This window comes from Talpa europaea (genome assembly GCF_964194135.1).
Source record: "Talpa europaea genome assembly, chromosome: X".
Lineage (NCBI taxonomy): Eukaryota > Metazoa > Chordata > Mammalia > Eulipotyphla > Talpidae > Talpa > Talpa europaea.
Window position 1 is genome coordinate 82,282,765 of NC_140081.1, and position 18,249 is coordinate 82,301,013.

The 18,249-nt window shown below is 40.0% G+C and overlaps 2 protein-coding genes across 2 annotated transcripts; both read right to left on the reverse strand.

Annotated features, from left to right (window-relative positions):
• Nucleotides 1-787: 787 nt before the first annotated feature.
• LOC311187689 (olfactory receptor 8A1-like) lies at nt 788-2,356 on the reverse strand (the record flags this gene model as incomplete). The annotated part of the gene is made up of 2 exons (XM_084259017.1): nt 788-1,762; nt 2,192-2,356. 2 exons carry the CDS (start codon nt 2,354-2,356, stop codon nt 788-790), a joined length of 1,140 nt encoding a protein of 379 aa, XP_084115143.1.
• An 8,756-nt stretch (nt 2,357-11,112) lies between these two features.
• Nucleotides 11,113-12,228, reverse strand: LOC311187690 (olfactory receptor 5AR1-like; the record flags this gene model as incomplete). Its single annotated transcript, XM_084259018.1, has 1 exon — nt 11,113-12,228. The coding sequence occupies one exon, from the start codon at nt 12,226-12,228 to the stop codon at nt 11,113-11,115; it is 1,116 nt and encodes a 371-aa protein (XP_084115144.1).
• Nucleotides 12,229-18,249: the final 6,021 nt, after the last annotated feature.

The window sequence follows — 18,249 nt, forward strand, 5'->3', positions numbered from 1 at the left end:
GGAATCAAATCCTGCATTCACTTTTCATTAGTTGTCTTTCCTGGAATGACACACTTAACTCTTTGTAGCTCTATTGTTGTCATCTGTTAGATGGGAGAAATAGTACCGACCTCCCAAAGTTTGGGGGAGGATTAGGAGACAACAGATTTAGAATTTTACAAACAGAAAGCACTCAATAAAAAAAGTCAATTTAAAGAAAAAGTCCGTTTGTTTGTTTTGGGTAGAATCATCTCTCTTCCAATTGAGTTTGAAGCTGGCAAAAGGTAGTGGGCATAGATTTGTTCTTGGAATCCTTTGCCACAACTTTCTGCAGTAAAGCACTGCATACAATATGTATTCAATAAATTTACTGACCTGATTATGCATGGACAAACTCACAGGTAGAGAATACATTGTGCATCTTCAGAGGCTGATCTACTGTAAATTTGAGAGACAGGATTTTTGAAGCATGAAAATAACCAGAGAGCCTAGATTTGGGGAGTACAGAGAGAAGGAGGCATCTTCCCTTGTGCTAAAACAGTGGAATGTAATAGCAACAGAGTTTCAGTATGAGACAGTCCTGAACTGATATCAAAATTTCAATGTTTGCAATCTATGTGAACTTCCCAAAGCAGCAAGCCTCTGAGAATCTCAGCTTTCCCACCTATTAGTGTAAATATAATACTTAACTTCCACAACTGTGAAGAAGATTCAAGACATATTACCTTGAGAATTTCTAGACAAATATCTGAGAAATGGTCAATGGTGAACAATATGTCCCCTCCCTCTCCTTCCCTTTCTAAGGACATCATGAAAATCTGGGTAAGTGGAGAGAGAATTGAGGTGCCCTCTTGAAGATGTTCCCAAATGTTTCCTTTACATCTTTGTTCCTGAGACTGTAGATAATTGGGTTGAGCATGGGGATGACCACCGTGTAGAAGACAGAAACCAGACTGCCCTTACTTCCTGAGTACTCAGTGGATGGACGCAAGTAGACGAACACGGTGGTTCCATAGTACAGGCTGACAGCAGTCAGGTGGGAAGCACACGTGGAGAATGTTTTGTGTTTGCCTGTGGCAGAGGGGATTCTGAAAATAGCCAGAAAGACATATGTGTAGGACACCAGGATGACTGTCAAGGATACAGTCACATTAAAGCCAGCTCCGGCAAAGATGACAAATTGCACGATTTGTGTGTCAGAGCAAGAGAGTTTTAAAAGGGGAAGGATATCACAGAAGTAGTGGGTGATGACATGGGACCTACAGAAGTTCAGATGAAAAAGTGTGCTTGTGCCAAAAACCATCTCAATCAGGCCCACTGCATAGCTGGCAAGTACTAGCTGTAGGCAGAGTCGTGGGGACATGGTACTATGGTAGAGCAGAGGACTGCAGACAGCCACATAGCGGTCATAGGCCATGGACGCCAGGATGAAGAATTCAGTGGGAACAAAAACCACAAAGAGAGCGTTCTGTATCACACAACCAGAGAACGAGATGCTTTGGCACTCAGAGAAGAACCCCATCAACATTTTGGGGACTGTGACTGAAGAATAACAGAAGTCAAGAAAGGACAGGTTTCTGAGGAAGTAGTACATGGGAGTGTGCAGTTGGGGACTGACCATTATGAGGACAATGAGGCCCAGGTTTCCCACCACCGTGAAGGCGTAGATGAAGAAGAAGAGGACAAAGAGGGGGGGCTGGAGCCGAGGGTCATCCGTGAGGCCCATAAGGAAGAAGTCACTCCACGTGCTGCTGTTGCCCGCTCCTGTTGAGCCACTGCAAATCTGCAAGAAGGACACGCATGAGCACAGTGAGACAGGGAGGGCGGAAGTCCTTAAACAGAAGTGCAGGGGCTGCCCTGGCTACCCGGGCTGTGACACGATATGTGTGCCCAAGTTTGCCCAAAATTTCATCCTGTCTCATTCATCTCTTGTCACCATCCAGGCTATTGGATGTACTTCAAGATTTAATAGTCTCTGAAGTCAAAAGAAAGGGTAGGAAAGTGCTATTTATGATCTTTGTGACCTTGGGCTATAGTATTTTCTCTTGTCTCTCTGTAAACAGAGATAATGCAAAAGAATATCAAAACATTATGTTGAAATTTAACAATTATTTTTCAATTAAACCTCAAATAAAAAATAACAGGGTTAAAACACCAGTATTGTAACACTAGTTATGAGGACTGGTAAGGAAGGGAAGGAAGTTATCCATACCCGCTCCAGGTTTTGGAGTAAGCGCCAGACCTGGAACTCAGGGTCCCGTCTACAGTATTCGACATATGGGGGAGTTAAGAGCCTCCAGAAATATGGAATCTTTGTCCTCATCAGGACAAAGGGGACAGCTTCACCCAAATTTCCTTCAAAAATCACAACATTCATTCTGCTTAGGGTCACGTCTATACTTTCTGTTAACCAAGGAGATTTTCAATGTCTGACTATAGTTTATTTTAATACTGTTTTTCTGCTTGGGAGATGAGATACTGATGGACAAAGTACAACGTCACATAGAGGACTTTTATCATTGTATTTAGAGTCATCCACCAGGGTATGAGATCTGAGTCCATATGCTTTAAAGCTCTATATAGCCTTTTGAAAGTCCTTTCTAAGTCACAGGATCTTCATCAGTGAAATGGGAATAAATCACACTTGTTCTTCTGATCTCACAGGATTGCTGCAAAGATTTAATATGCGCCTCTAGGAAATGATTTCTGAAGCGTAAATAGAGTCAGGACGGATACTCAGAAAGCATGCACAGGGCTAGCCCAGTAAATTGTTCTAAAGCTCCATAACAATTGTAAACTTGATGCCCTGGAGCCCCCACCTCCCTGAGTGCAGCCCTGGGACTTCCCAGCCCACCTTGTCTTTCACAACACTGGCCTCCATCTTCTTGTGGGTTCTGAGACAGACCCTGGAAGAGAAAACTAGATTAGCATGAGGCAAACTGCAGTTAATGCCCAGTGCCCTTCAGTGACTCTGAGGATGTGGCTCTCTGCTTTTATTTTGCATTTTATTATAGTCACCTTACTGACCATCTTTGGGGAACTGAAATTTTCACAGCATACAGTACTGTCTGTTAAAACTTTTAGCTAATATCCTGAATATATTAATAGCTACCAATAATATTGTGCCTGACAAATGCTACACATTTTGATGGGTTATTGATATAAAGCATTTCAGTTCATTTCTCCTGAGAAGTATTGTCTATTTTCATGAAATGAATATTATCATGATCAGATATTGGGACATCAGTATCAACTACAATTATTATTGCCTTGCCACAAGATGGTCTAAGCGTAGAGTTTTCCAATATCTTGCTCAGGGTCTCATAGCTAGTCCAGGGCAGAATCTACATTCGTATGGAGGTTTGCAATATTGTAACACTACTGTTTTATCCATGCTGTCATTTTGAAATATAGTCATATAATTTGTGGTTATTATTAAAGTTTATTTAGGGCATTTGCAAATCTATCCTTTCCTTGTTATTGCACTAATATTAGAAATAATCGGGACTGTTTCTCTCAATTTTACACATGATGAATAGAAAGCTATGGAAGAGGTAAGTGCCTTGTTTTGGGTCATACAAGCCTTAATTCATTCAGCTAATACTCATTGGGTATTTGGGGTGTTTCAGGCAATGTGCTAGCTAGGCACTAGGAGCACTTTCGTAAACTTTGCATTTGAAGGAAGAGATGGACAGATAACAAACAAAAAAATTAAGAACTAAAATAGTGTAATTAAAAAGAAAATAAAATAAACTAATAGAATAGAGGGAGCTGAGTGTTTTGAATGGAAACATTAGGCAGCATGGAAGGGAAATCCTTTCTGAAGACCTGACATTAGATTAGACATTAAGGACTGGAATCCACTTGGAGAGGAGCTAGTCAAACAAAGATCCAGATACACAAAGATGCTCAGCAATACTGTTGGACTAGAATCCAGGTCTCCTAATTCTACACAGCACCGGCGTCTCCAGTTGGAAGTCTAGCCTAAGTACAGGCTAACTAGAGATGGCTGGTAATGTGGAACATTATAATCTCCATCTATACACACCCCTGTCCATGATCACCCACCTTTCTTCTCTGAATATCTCTAGATGTCACGAGTATTCAGCAGCCACTTTCTTTTTTCTGCACTCATCCAAAATGCTTCAGACCAGCATTGGTGGTTGGGCTCCTTCGGATGTTCCTTTGGTGGAAGGAAAAGTCCATGTGCCCATAGCACTGAAGACTCTGGAACTAAGCTTCTGGTTATACAACCCCCTCACTACTCTGGGCTTGGCCATGTCTGTGTAATTGGCAGAATCATTAATTTTTTCAGTTTCTGCCTTCTTGACTGGTCTCCTGAGATGCTGAGTACTGTAATCCCAGGGGTAAGCAGCTGTGACGTCCAAGATGGCTGGAGCAGCGAGCAGAGCCAGTCCTAATAGGATGTCTTCATTGACTCATGCTGAGAGTTTGGGGACCTGTATTCAGTACTATGATGTTTTGCAAACAGTTGGGAGAAACGAATGTCTATGAGAAATATTGTATTATTAGTTATAATAAAAAGTTGTATTAGTTATATTAAATATCCTCAGTCTCAATTAAAATACAATTGTTTTCTCAAATTTAGGGTGTCTAGCAGTTATGGGCAAAATGGGAAATACATAAGATGGTGTATATTTCTCAGTTTGTGATCTCTTATAACATCTTGTTTACTCAACTCTTTACTCTGAGGGTAAACTGTAAATTACTTTTAAATAGAAAAGAATTAACTCATTAGTTTTTTTTTGGGGTGGTCAATAATATTTCTGAGTGCCACTCACTGTCCTAATAAAATATTCTTATACCTGAAATGTGTGTGGTGACCAGTTGCCTTCGGTCATACTCATTCCATTTTTTCCAAACCAGATTTGAGTTGTGGAGGTCTTGTTTTTATGCATGTTTTATTTTTCCATTCAATGAATGTGGACCTGCCACTACATACACAATTGGGTGTGTTACTTATTTTCACTAAATTCCATATTTTTCTGCTTTGAATGGGGCTTAATAACCACTGCTTTGTGGACCTCAAGGTTGTTGTTGTCTCAAAGGAGATCACGTGTGGGAAATTCTCTCGAAATTACATGCTTCATGCTAATCTCATATTCAAGGGTGTGCTGATATTGGTGATCACAGAAGTGAATGTAGATTTTTTTATAAATTCAAAGATGTCTCGATTTCTACACCTGGACGTAAACTTTCATTAACTATAATCTGAAAACGTCCAGATCTTTTTCCCTGAATGCCTTCAGTCAATTTTAAGCGAATACTACGTCCTAATTAAAAACACAACTGTTATACTTTGGTTTAGATAAATTAAAAATCATTTACAGAAGGCGTCTGTGGTAGTTTTTTCAGTCAGTCACCTTTATATTTTCCCATCCTTTGCTGACAGTGCATTTTTCCTCTGAGTACATTTCTTCGGTGTTGGTGTTATATGATTTTTCTGAATTCCAGGTTGTACATAAAAAGCTGGTTGTGGATGATGGAACTTCTCTGTAGCACCTGTTGAGTCCTCTCATGTGGTTCTTTGATAACTGTGTAAACATCTCTAATGCTGAGTAAGCCTTACATAAAACAGATGCTTTTGTAAAAATATGAGAATAGCCCAGTATTCCAGTCCATCATCATCGTCACTCTTTGGTTATGAAGTTCAAAAGTACTATCAGACTCTGCCTCTGAGTGAGACTGTACTCTAAATGCTGGGGATATGGAGCTGAAGAAAGGATGGAAAGCCGAATATATGAGGTAGGAGCTCCATGACTAGTGGAAATGACAGACATAAAAATAAAGCAAAGGAATTGCAAGAAGATAAATACAACACAGGACTCTGGAGCAAGTCGACAGAGCACAGAATTGGAGTGTTGGAATCAGTTTGGAGGGGAAGTAGTAAGAGTGAAGGTCTACTGGGGGACCTGTCATCTGTGATGGGATGTTTTTATTTTTTCCAAAGCTCTTTTCATGGGTTATTTCATTAATCTTAATAAAATGTTAGGTTTTGAAGGATGAATAGAAGCCTTTCAAATCAATAAGGGGAGGAAGGAGTTTCAGGAAGAGGGAATATTCACTAAGGAGTGACTGGAGAGAGGGGCCAGAGAAATGGCAGACACAAAAGATGGAGTGCCCAGATTTCCGTCCTGAGGAGTGTGGGCTTTATCTTTCTGTCAAGGAGAAGACACTAAAGGAATTTTAAATGGGGATTGGCATAGTTATGTTTGTGTTTTTGAAAGTTACACACCTTGGTTAGCCATGCAAATGCTAAGTTAGAGGTGGGGAAAAAGACTGAAGTAGGAAGTCCAGTGAGGAGGCTGTTGCCTCCATTCAGGAGAGAATGGTGGTCATTGAAAAAGGAGGAGGCTATGGCTTCAGGCAATAGTGAATTCATCGTCATTGTCATTAAGAACAATCCCCCTTATCATCATGCAACTTTATCATCTGTAATTTTTGGAAGAAAATAATTATTCAAAATATTCACAAGCATATTAATTAGGTCATAACCTGGATGTTCACATGGAAATTGGTCATTTGACGTTGGCCTCATGTCCCATAGTAACAACAGCCACCCAGGATCTCTGGGCATCCCAGAGCAGTCCATTTAAAGTACAAGTACTTGACAAGGCCAACCTGGTGGCCTAGGAGTTAATTTTCAACATTACCACTGCTATGGGCTGAGTTCAATCCCCAGCCAGGGAGCTAACCCAAATGGCACAGCGGACCTCTGTCTTGCCCGCTGCTCCATCAGCAGTGTATTTCAGTCGATCCACCTGTTCTGCTCCCCAGTCTGTCTCTGTTGAATCCTCTCAACCCTCACTCCTCTCGCCTACACCCCAGTTCTTCTAAAAAAAAGTAAGGACAGAATTTTAAAAAGATATTTAAAAATTTATGAAATAAAGTAGAACAACCTGAAACACTGTATATTTGCAGTGAAATGTGGTTATTTTTGAAGAAAATTAATTGCATGAATAAATGAAGTAACAACAAACCTATGAGTGTGACTTACAAACACATGCGAAGGACTGTGTTAGGTATCAGGGAGAGGCAAAGACGTCTGGGAGAGAGCTCTTGGTAGTAGGGAAATAATAAAAGTCTTTCAAGTGGACAGCTCACCAAAGTGGCAATCCTCCCTAATGGCCAGCTTGCTCATCACTAAGGCTAAGCCTGAAGACTTTCTAAAAGAAAATCCAATAAATGTTACATAATCTTCAATACACAAAGAATACCAACCTAAAGATCACATGAGGTGTCAGGTCTTCAATTTCAATTCATGAATTTTTCAAAAACTAAGTTTAATGACATCATAACTTACACATGGCATTGGTGGCACATGGGTCAGTTACTGATTGACTTTCTTTAGCATTTAATAGCTTATTCATGTTTCTGATATAAAAATAAAATTTTGACTCTGTTTTCTATACAACAGTCCATCTCATTAAAGTTTTTATATTTCACGGCATACTCTTATTTTAAGTATTTTTAATATTTATTTTTTGTTTCTATAGTAATTGCTAATAATATTATTCAGGTCTTGATTTAGTCTTCTGATTCAATCTTATCTGAGTATTGCCTAGCTTAAAGTTGTAAATTTTCAGCTTGACTTATTAAGGCATTTTGAGTTTTGTGTCCTGATTTCTTAATTTCTGTTTTGAGATTTCTTTCCTTTCTATTATTTTCTTCTGCATTTTTTCATAGGTCTATATTGTTGAATCCAAATACAAGGAGGTCATTTTTTTAAAATCAACCTCTGTCTTACTGCTTTTTGTCTGAGAAGAATATTAAAGCAATACTGCTCACCTGAAATTTCTGGAGACTTACTTTGATATTTGACTTGTTTTATAATTTTGTAAATGTTTCAAATATCATGGAAAATAATGTCTATCCTACATTTGCAGGGCCAGGATTCAATTATATGTATGTGTTAGCTCAAATTTCATAATTTTGTTATTTAATATTACATGTTCTTAAGTGCTTCATTGTTCCTGAGAGTGTTGTGTTCTTAATTGCAGAACAAAAACAACGTTTTTCCAGGTTCTCCTGTCAAATTGCTGCATCTTTCAGAACCTCCCTCTCTTGTCTATAAATGAGATACACATGGGGTTCAAAATAACAGGTACTGGGCCTCCCCCGTGGCACAGCGTTTGAGCGCTGTGTTTCCAAGCTGCCCGCAGCCACTGCAGAGCAGGTTCTATCGCCAGCAGCTCCCCGGCTACTCCCAGGCCACCAGAGGAGGATCCCACATGGGGCACAAACCTCTCCTGCCGCCCGCTGCTCCCCTCAGCAGTGTACTTCAGTCCTCCTGCCTGCTCTGCTGCCCGCTCTGGCTCTGGTGAATTCTCTCACCTTCCCGTGCTTCTGACTGTATCCAGTGCTTTTATAAATAAATAAAAAAAATCTTCAAATCCTTTAAAAAAAACAAACAAAAAAAAAAACCAAAAAAGTGCTGGGGATGCAGGTACTCACTAACCCAGAGGTGCTGGTCATTACTCTCTTGTACATCAGAGTAATATCAGTAAGCCCAAGCCCTGGTGGGGGAGGTGGATTAGTCACAAGCCTGTGGACATTTCAGTGGGTCCAGAAGTGACAAAATGCCCATGACACAAACCACGGACACAGGACGTTTGGTTAATTATTCGTCCATGGACATTTATTGAATGAATATTTCCTGCCAGCAAAGTGGTTACGTAGCTCTGAGACACCTTTGTCCTTACTCCATGGCATACAGTCTAGTAGAGAAGCAATAAATGGGCATAAGAAATGTGAAATGGAATAAGACAATCCAGAACTATAAGGTGAGCGTATGCTTCAATCACTGTCCCTCAACTTCCAAGAAAGCAGTGAACACTTCCTGTTAGCTCCGGAGCAGATCATGACTAGAAAGATGAGTGAGAAATCCTCATTGATGAACAGTGAAGGCATGTGGATGAGGACATGAGTGCAAGGGGGAGGATATGAGGTGGGTAAAGGTACAGAAGTTCTGACAGATAAGGCTTGAAAGGTGAGATTCTGATTGTGGAGACTTTGTAAATTAAGGGACTTGGTATTTATTCTGGGGACAATGAGAAGCAGTGAAGAGTGTGAAGCACACCAGTATTTGGGTCAAGCTTCTGTTTAGGATAATCATAAAGCACCAGAATGGGGGCAAGGGAATTGGTCAGGGGCAAGCCTGCAGGCAGTCAGACTGGTTAGGAGTCTACAACAATTGTCCAAAGGATGGACTAGAGGAAACCTGCTGTAGGACAAAGGAATTTCCAACAGGAAGGTGCTAGGAATGAAGCACACCCTTTAGATTTGGTGCCTATAGACCAAAATGAGCTCATGCACGACACTTGCTAAACTTCCAAATCTAACTTTGGCATCAGTTGTGAGTTAAGAATTATTCCTGGTGATCCCTTGAGGAAAAGAACTCAAATTCCTCCGTCATCTGGTCAATACGAAGATACAGAGTATAGACAGAGAACAAGGTAAAGCCTTATGGAAGTCTTGGCCTCCACAAAACTTGGCAATTTACCACAAGTCTAAGCAGCCATGTATACACAAAGCCATTTTGGGTCAAATTAGGTAAATCACGCTTGTAGATTGTATCCCACATACGGTAGTAGGGGATTGCTTAGATGAAAGTAAGAAATCTACAACGAAGATTACAAGTAAGACATCAAGGGAAAAATAATACCAATACAAAACACAACAAAACAATAACAAGGTGACATTATAAACAAGAAACATCCTGCAGGGGAGGAGGTGGAGAGGGATTAAAGGGAGGGAGGGAGGAGCACAGGGGACTGGGGTGATGGTGCACGGGTGCACTGGTGAAGGAAACTCTATGGGGACTACACCTGGCAGGGGAGGGGGAAATGCAACCAATGTTTATGAATGAAAATAATGTAAAATACTTATAAATAAAAAATAAAAAAAAATAAAAGGACAATCAACCCTGCCCAATCATGTCCCCATTTTCTTAATATATTTTTTCTGATCAGCCATCTCCCCATTTTACCAATAACATTTGCTTCTAAATTTGCCTTCCACCCTGCTGCCGCCAAACAAGAGCCTTGGGCATCTAGATTATTCTGTCTCAGACTTTGAGCTTCAGTTCCCCTCATTGGTTCCACTATCACTCATTGCTCCTACTTCTCACCCTTAACAGGCATTATTCCTCTCACTCATCTCTTCTTAGAGGTTCTCTATGAACCCAATCTATCTGGCTTGCCATGCACTGAAATCCAGTCTCACTGTCTAAATTCTTTGGTGTTCACTGATGAGCTTTTCAGTAGGAAATTGAGTAGATGATATATCAGAGTGGAAATAACTAAAGATCTTTCAAAAAACATGAGGAATCAAATCCTGCATTCACTTTTTATTAGTTGTTTTTCCTGGAATGACTCACTTAACTCTTTACAGCTCTATTGTTGTCAACTGTAAGATGTGAGAAATACTACCGACCTCATAAAGTTTGGGAGAGGATTAGGAGACAACAGATTTAGAATTTTACAAACAGAAAGCACTCAATAAATAAACGTCAATTTAAAGGAAAACTCAGTTGTCTGTTTTGGGTAGAATCTTCTCTCTTGCAATTGAGTTTGAAGCTGACAAAAGGCAGTGGGCATAGATTTGTCCTTGGAATCCTTTGCCACCACTTTCTGCAGTAAAGAGCTGTATACAATAAGTATTCAGTAAATTTACTGACCTGATTATGCATGGACAAAATCACAGGTAGAGAATAAGTTGTGCATCTTCAGAGGCTAAATCTACTGTAAATTTGAGACACAGGATTTTCTAAGCATGAAAGTAACCAGACAGCCTAGATTTGGGGAGTACAGAGAGAAGGAGGCATCTTCCCTTGTGCTAAAACAGTGGATTGTGATAGAAACAGAGTTTCAGTATGAGACAGTCCTGAACTGATATCAAAATTCCAATGTTTGCAATATATGTGAACTTCCCAAAGCAACAAGCCTCTGTGAATCTCAGCTTTCCCACCTATTAGTGTAAATATAATACTTAACTTCCACAACTGTGAAGAAGATTCAAGACATATTACATTGAGAATTTCTAGAGAAATATCTGAGAAATGGTCAATTGTCAACAATATGTCCCCTCCCTCCCCTTCCCATTCTAAGGACATCATGAAAATCTGGGTAAGGGGAGAGAGAATTGAGGGATCCTCTTGAAGATGTTCCCAAATGTTTCCTTTACATCTTTGTTCCTGAAACTGTAGATAATTGGGTTGAGCATGGGGATGACCACCGTGTAGAAGACAGAAACCAGACTGCCCTTACTTCCTGAGTACTCAGAGGATGGACGCAAGTAGGCGAACACGGTGGTTCCATAGTACAGACTGACAGCAGTCAGGTGAGAAACACAAGTGGAGAATGTTTTGTGTTTGCCTGTGGCAGAGTGGATTCTGAAAATAGCCAGGAAGACATATGTGTAGGACACTAAAATGACTGTCAAAGATACAGACACATTAAAGCTACTACAGGCAAAGAGGATATTTTGGACGATCTGTGTATCAGAGCAAGAGAGTTTTAAAAGGGGAGGGACATCACAGAAGTAGTGGGTGATGACATGGGACCTACAGAAGTTCAGATGAAAAAGTGTGCTTGTGCCAAACACCATCTCAATCAGGCCCACTGCATAGCTGGCAAGTACTAGCTGTAGGCAGAGTCGTGGGGACATGGTACTATGGTAGAGCAGAGGACTGCAGACAGCCACATAGCGGTCATAGGCCATGGACGCCAGGAGGAAGAACTCAGTGACAACAAAAACCACAAAGAGAGCATTCTGTATCACACAACCAGAGAAGGAGATGCTTTGGCACTCAGAGAAGAACCCCATCAACATTTTGGGGACTGTGACCGAAGAATAACAGAAGTCAAGAAAGGACAGGTTTCTGAGGAAGTAGTACATGGGAGTGTGCAGTTGGGGGCTGACCATTGTGAGGACAATGAGGCCCAGGTTTCCCACCACCGTGAAGGCGTAGATGAAGAAGAAGAGGACAAAGAGGGGGGGCTGGAGCTGAGGGTCATCTGTGAGGCCCATAAGGAAGAAGTCACTCCATGTGCTGCTGTTGCTCGCTCCCGTTGAGCCACTGCAAGTCTGCAAGGAGGACACGCATGAGCACAGTGAGACAGGGTGAGCGGAAGTCCTTAAACAGAGGTGAGGGGCTGCCCTGGCTACCCGGGCTGTGACACGATGTGTGTGCCCAAGTTTGGCCAAAATTTCATCCTGTCCATTCATCTCTTGTCACCATCCAGGCTGTTCGATGTACTTGAAGATTTAATGGTCTCTGAAGTCAAAAGAAAGGGTAGGAAAGTGCTATTTGTGATCTTTGTGACCTTGGGCTATAGTATTTTCTCTTGTCTCTCTGTAAACAGGGATAATGCAAAAGAATATCAAATCATTATGTGGAAATTTAACAATTATTTGTCAATTAAACCTCAAATAAATAATAACAGGGTTAAAACACCAGTCTTGTAATACTGGTTATGAGAACTGGAAACGAAGGGAAGGACATTGTCCATACCCGCTCCAGGATTTCGTGTAAGTGCCAGACCTTGAACTCAGGGTCCCATCTACAGTATTCGACACATGGGGGAGTTAAGAGCCTCCAGAAACATGGAATCTTTGTCCTCATCAGGACACAGTGGACAGTTTCACCCAAAGTTCCTTCAAAAATCACAACATTCATTCTGCTTAGGGTCACGTCTACACTTTCTGTTAACCAGGGAGATTTTCAATGTCTGACTATAGTTTATTTTAATACTGTTTTTCTGCTTGGGATCTGAGATACTGAAGGACACACTACAATGTCACATAGAGGATTTGTATCATTGGATTTAGAGTCACCCACCAGGTTATGAGATCTGAGTCCATATGCTTTACAGCTATATAGCCTTTTGAAAGTCCTTTCTGAGCCACAAGATCTTCATCAGTGAAATGGGAATAAATCACACTTGTTCTTCTGATCTCACAGGATTGCTGCAAAGATCTAATATGTGCCTCACAAAATGATTTCTGAAGTGTAAATATTGTCAGGACGGATACTCAGGAAGCATGCACAGGGCTAGCCCAGTAAATTGTTCTAAAGCTCCATAACAATTGTAAACTTGATGCCCTGGAGCCCCCACCTCCCTGAGTGCAGCCCTGGGACTTCCCAGCCCACCTTGTCTTTCACAACACTGGCCTCCATCTTCTTGTGGGTTCTGAGACAGACCCTGGAAGAGAAAACTAGATTAGCATGAGGCAAACTGCAGTTAATGCCCGGTGCCCTTCTGTTACTCTGAGGATGTGGCTGTCTGCTTTTGGTTGGCATTTTATTATACTCACCTTACTGACCATCTTTGGGGAACTGAAATTTTCACAGCATACAGTACTGTCTGTTAAAACTTTTAGCTAATATCCTGAATATATTAATATCTACCAATAATAGTGTACCTAAAAAATGCTACATATTTTGTTGGGTGATTGATATAAAGCATTTACGTTCATTTCCCCTGTGAAGTATTGTCTATTTTCATGAAAAGTGAATATTATCATGATCAGATATAGGGACATCAGTATCAACTACAATTATTATTGCCTTGCCACAAGATGGTCTAAGCATAGAGCTTTCCAATACCTTGCTCAGGGTCTCATAGCTAGTCCAGGGCAGAATCTACATTCATATGGAGGTTTGCAATATTGTAATGCTACTGTTTTATCCATGCTGTCATTTTGAAATATAGTCATATAATTTGTGATAATTATTAAAGTTTATTTAGGGCATTTGCAAAATCTATCCTTTCCTTGTTATTGCACTAATATTAGAAATAATCAGGACTGTTTCTCTCAATTTTACACATGATGAATAGAAAGCTATGGAAGAGGTAAGTGCCTTGTTTTGGGTCATACAAGCCTTCATTCATTCAGCTAATACTCATTGGGTATTTGGGGTGTTTCAGGCAATGTGCTAGCTAGGCACTAGGAGCACTTTCGTAAACTTTGCAATAGAAAGGAAGAGGTGGACAGCACAGAAACAAAAAAATTAAGAACTAAAATAAAGTAATTAAAAAGAAAATAAAATAAACTAATAGAATAGAGGGAGCTGAGTGTTTGGAATGGAAACATTAGGCAGCATGGAAGGGAAATCCTTTCTGAAGACCTGACATTAGATTAGACATTAAGGGCTGGAATCCACTTGGAGAGGAGCTAGTCATACAAAGATCCAGGATACACAAAGATGCTCAGCAATACTGTTGAACTAGAATCCAGGTCTCCTAATTCTACACAGCACCGGCGTCTCCAGTTAGAAGTCAAGCCCAAGTAGAGGCTAACTAGAGATGGCTGGTATTGTGGAACATTATAACCTCCATCTATACACACCCCTGTCCGTGATCACCCACCTTTCTTCTCTGAATATCTCTAGATGTCACGAGTATTCAGCAGCCACTTTCTTTCTTCTGAACTCATCCAAAATGCTTCAGACCAGCATTGGTGGTTGGGCTCCTTCGGATGTTCCTTTGGTGGAAGGAAAAGTCCATGTGCCCGTAACACTGAAGACTCTGGAACTAAGATTCTGGTTATACAACCCCCTCACTACTCTGGGCTTGGCCATGTCTGTGTAATTGGCAGAATCATTAATTTTTTTCAGTTTCTGCCTTCTTGACTGGTCTCCTGAGATGTTGAGAACAGTAAGCCCAGGGGTAAGCAGCTGTGACGTCCAAGATGGCTGGAGCAGCGAGCAGAGCCAGTCCCAATGGGATGTTTTCATTGACTCATGCTGAGATTTTGGGGACCTGTATTCAGTACTGTGATGTTTTGCAAACAGTTGGGAAAAATGAATGTCTATGAGAAATATTGTATTATTAGTTATAATAAAACGTTGTATTAGTTATATTAAAAATCCTCAGCCACAATTAAAATACAATTGTTTTCTCAAATTTAGGGTGTCTAGCAGTTATGGGCAAAATGGCAAATACTTAAGATGGTATATATTTCTCAGTTTGTGATCTCTCATACCACATTATTTACTCAATTCTTTACTCTGAGGGTTAACTGTAAATTACTTTTTAATAGAAAAGAATTATCTCATTAGTTTTTTTTTTTTTTTTTGGCGGGGTCAATAATGTCTCTGAGTGCCACTCAGTGTCGGATTAAATATACTTCTACCTGAAATGTGTGTGGTGACCAGTTGCCTTCTGCCATACTCATTCCATTTTTTCCAAACCAGATTTGAGTTGTTTTTATGCATGTTTTATTTTTCCATTCAATGAATGTGGACCTGCCACTACATACACAATTTGGTGTGTTACTTATTTTCACCAAATTCCATTTTTTTCTGCTTTGAATGGGGGTTAATAACCACTGCTTTGTGGACCTCAAGGTTGTTGTTGGACTCAAAGGAGATCACGTGTGGGAAATTCTCTCGAAATTACATGCTTCATGCTAATCTCATATTCAAGGAGTGTGCTGATATGGCTGATCACAGAAGTGGAGACAGATTTTTGTAGAAATTCAAAGATGTCTCGATTTCTACACCTGGACGTAAACTTTCACTTTTTTTTACATTAACTATAATCTGAAAACATCCAGATCTTTTTCCCTGAATGCATTCAGTCAATTTTAAGTGAATACTACGTCCTAATTAAAAACACAACTGTTACACTTTGGTTTAGATAATCAAATTAAAAATCTTTTCCAGAAGTCGTCTGTGGTAGATTTTTCAGTCAGTCACCACTATATTTTCCCATCCTTGGTTGACAGTTTGCATCTGTCCTCTGAGTACATTTCTTCAGTGTTGGTGTTATATGATTTTTCTGAATTCCAGGTTGTACATAAAAAGCTGGTTGCGGATGATGGAACTTCTCTGTAGCACCTGTTGAGTCCTCTCATGTGATTCTTATAGTTGTGTAAACATCTCTAATGCTGTGTAAGCATTATATAAGAAAGATGCCCTTGTAAAAATATGAGAATAGCCCAGTATTCCAGTGCATCATCATTGTCACTCTTTGGTTATGAAGTTCAAAAGTACTATGGGCCCTGCCTCTGAGTGAGACTGTACTCTAAATTCTGGGGATATGGAGCTGAAGAAAGGATGGAAAGCCGAATATATGAGGTAGGAGCTCCATGGCTAGTGGAAATGACAGACATAAAAATATAGAAAAGGAATTGCAAGAAGATAAACACAACACAAGACTCTGGAGCAAGTCGATCGAGCACAGAAATGGAGAGTTGGAATCAGTTTGGAGGGGAAGTAGTAAGAGTGAAGGTCTGCTGGGGGACCTGTTATCTGTGATGGGATGCTTTTATTTTTTCCAAAGCTCTTTTCATGGATTATTCCATTAATCTTAATAATATGTTAGGTTTTGAAGGATGAATAGAAGCCTTTCGAATCAATAAGGGGAGGAAAGAGTTTCAGGCAGAGGGAATATTCTCTAAGGAGTGACAGGAGAGGGGGGCCAGAGAAATGACAGACACAAAAGATGGAGTGCCCAGATTTCCATCCTGAAGAGTGTGGGCTTTATCTCTCTGTCAAGGAGAAGCCACTAAAGGAATTTTAAATGGAGATTGGCATAGTTATGTGTGTGTTTTTGAAAGTTACACACTTTGGTTAGCCATGCAAATGCTAAGTTAGAGGTGGGGAAAAAGACTGAAGTAGGAAGTCCAGTGAGGAGGCTGTTGCATCCATTCAGGAGAGAATGGTGGTCATTGAAAAAGGAGGAGGCGATGGCTTCGGGCAATAGTGAATTCATTGTCATTGTCATTAAGAACAATCCCTCTTATTCTCATGCAACATTATCAAAAGTAATTTGTGGAAGAAAATAATTATTCAATGTATTCACAAGCATATTAATTAGGTTGGAACCTGGAAGTTCACATGGAAATTGGTCATTTGACATTGGCCTCATGTCCCATGGTAACAACAGCCGCCACAGATCTCTGGGCATCCCAGAGCAGTCTATTTAAAGTACAAGTACTTGACATGGCCAATCTGGTGGCCTAGGAGTTAAGTTTCAACTTTACCACTGCTATGGCCTGAGTTCAGTCCCCAGCCAGGGAGCTAACCCAAATGGCACAGCAGACCTGTGTCTTGCCGGCTGCTTCCCTCAGCAGTGTATTTCAGTCGATCCACCTGCTCAGCTCTCCACTCTGTCTCTAGTGAATCCTCTCACCCCTCACTCCTCTGGCCTACACCCCAGTTCTTCTAAAAAAATGTAAGGACAGAATTTTAAAAAGATATTTAAAAATTTATGAAATAAAGTAGAAGAACCTGAAACATTGTATATTTGCAGTGAAATGTGATTATTTTTGAAGAAAATTAGTTGCATGAATAAATGAAGTAACGACAAACCTTTGAGTATGACTTACAAACACGTGCGAGGGACTGTGGTATCAGGGAGAGACAAAGACGTCTGGGAGAGAGCTCTTGGTAGTAGGGAAATAGTAAAAGTCTTTCAACTGGACAGCTCACCAAAGTGGCAATCCTCCCTCATGGTCAGCTTGCTGGTCACTAAGGCTAAGCATGAAGTCTTACTAAAAGAAAATCCAATAAATGTTACATAATCTTCAATACACAAAGAATACCACCCTAAAGATCACATGAGGTGTCAGGTCTTCAATTTCAATTCATGAAATTTTCAAAAACTAAGTTTAATGACATCATAACTTACACATGGCATTGGTGGCACAGGGGTCAGTTACTGATTGACGTTCCTCAGCATTTAATAGCTTATTCATGATTCTGATATAAAAATAAAATTTTGACTCTGTTTTCTATAGAATAGTCCAGCTCATTAAAGTTTTTATATTTCATAGCTTACTCTTATTTTAAGTATCTTTAATATTTATTTTTTGTTTCTACAGTAAATGCTAATAATTTTATTCAGGTCTTGATTTAGTCTTGCTGATTCAATCTTATCTGAATATTGCCTAGCTAAAAGTTTTAAATTTTCAGCTTGACTTATTAAGGCATTTTGAGTTTTGTGTCCTGATTTCTTAATTTCTGTTCTGAGATTTCTTTCCTTTCTTTTATTTTCTTCTGCATTTTTTCATAGGTCTATATTTTTGAATCCAAATATAAGGAGGTCTTTTTTTTTAAATCAACTTCTGTCTTACTGCTTTTTGTCTGAGAAGATCATTAAAGCAATACTGCTCACCTGAAATTTCTGGAGACTTACTTTGATATTTGACTTGTTTGATAATTTTATAAATGTTTCAAATATGATGGAAAATAATGTCGTTCCTATATTTGCAGGACCAGGATTCAAATATATGTGTGTA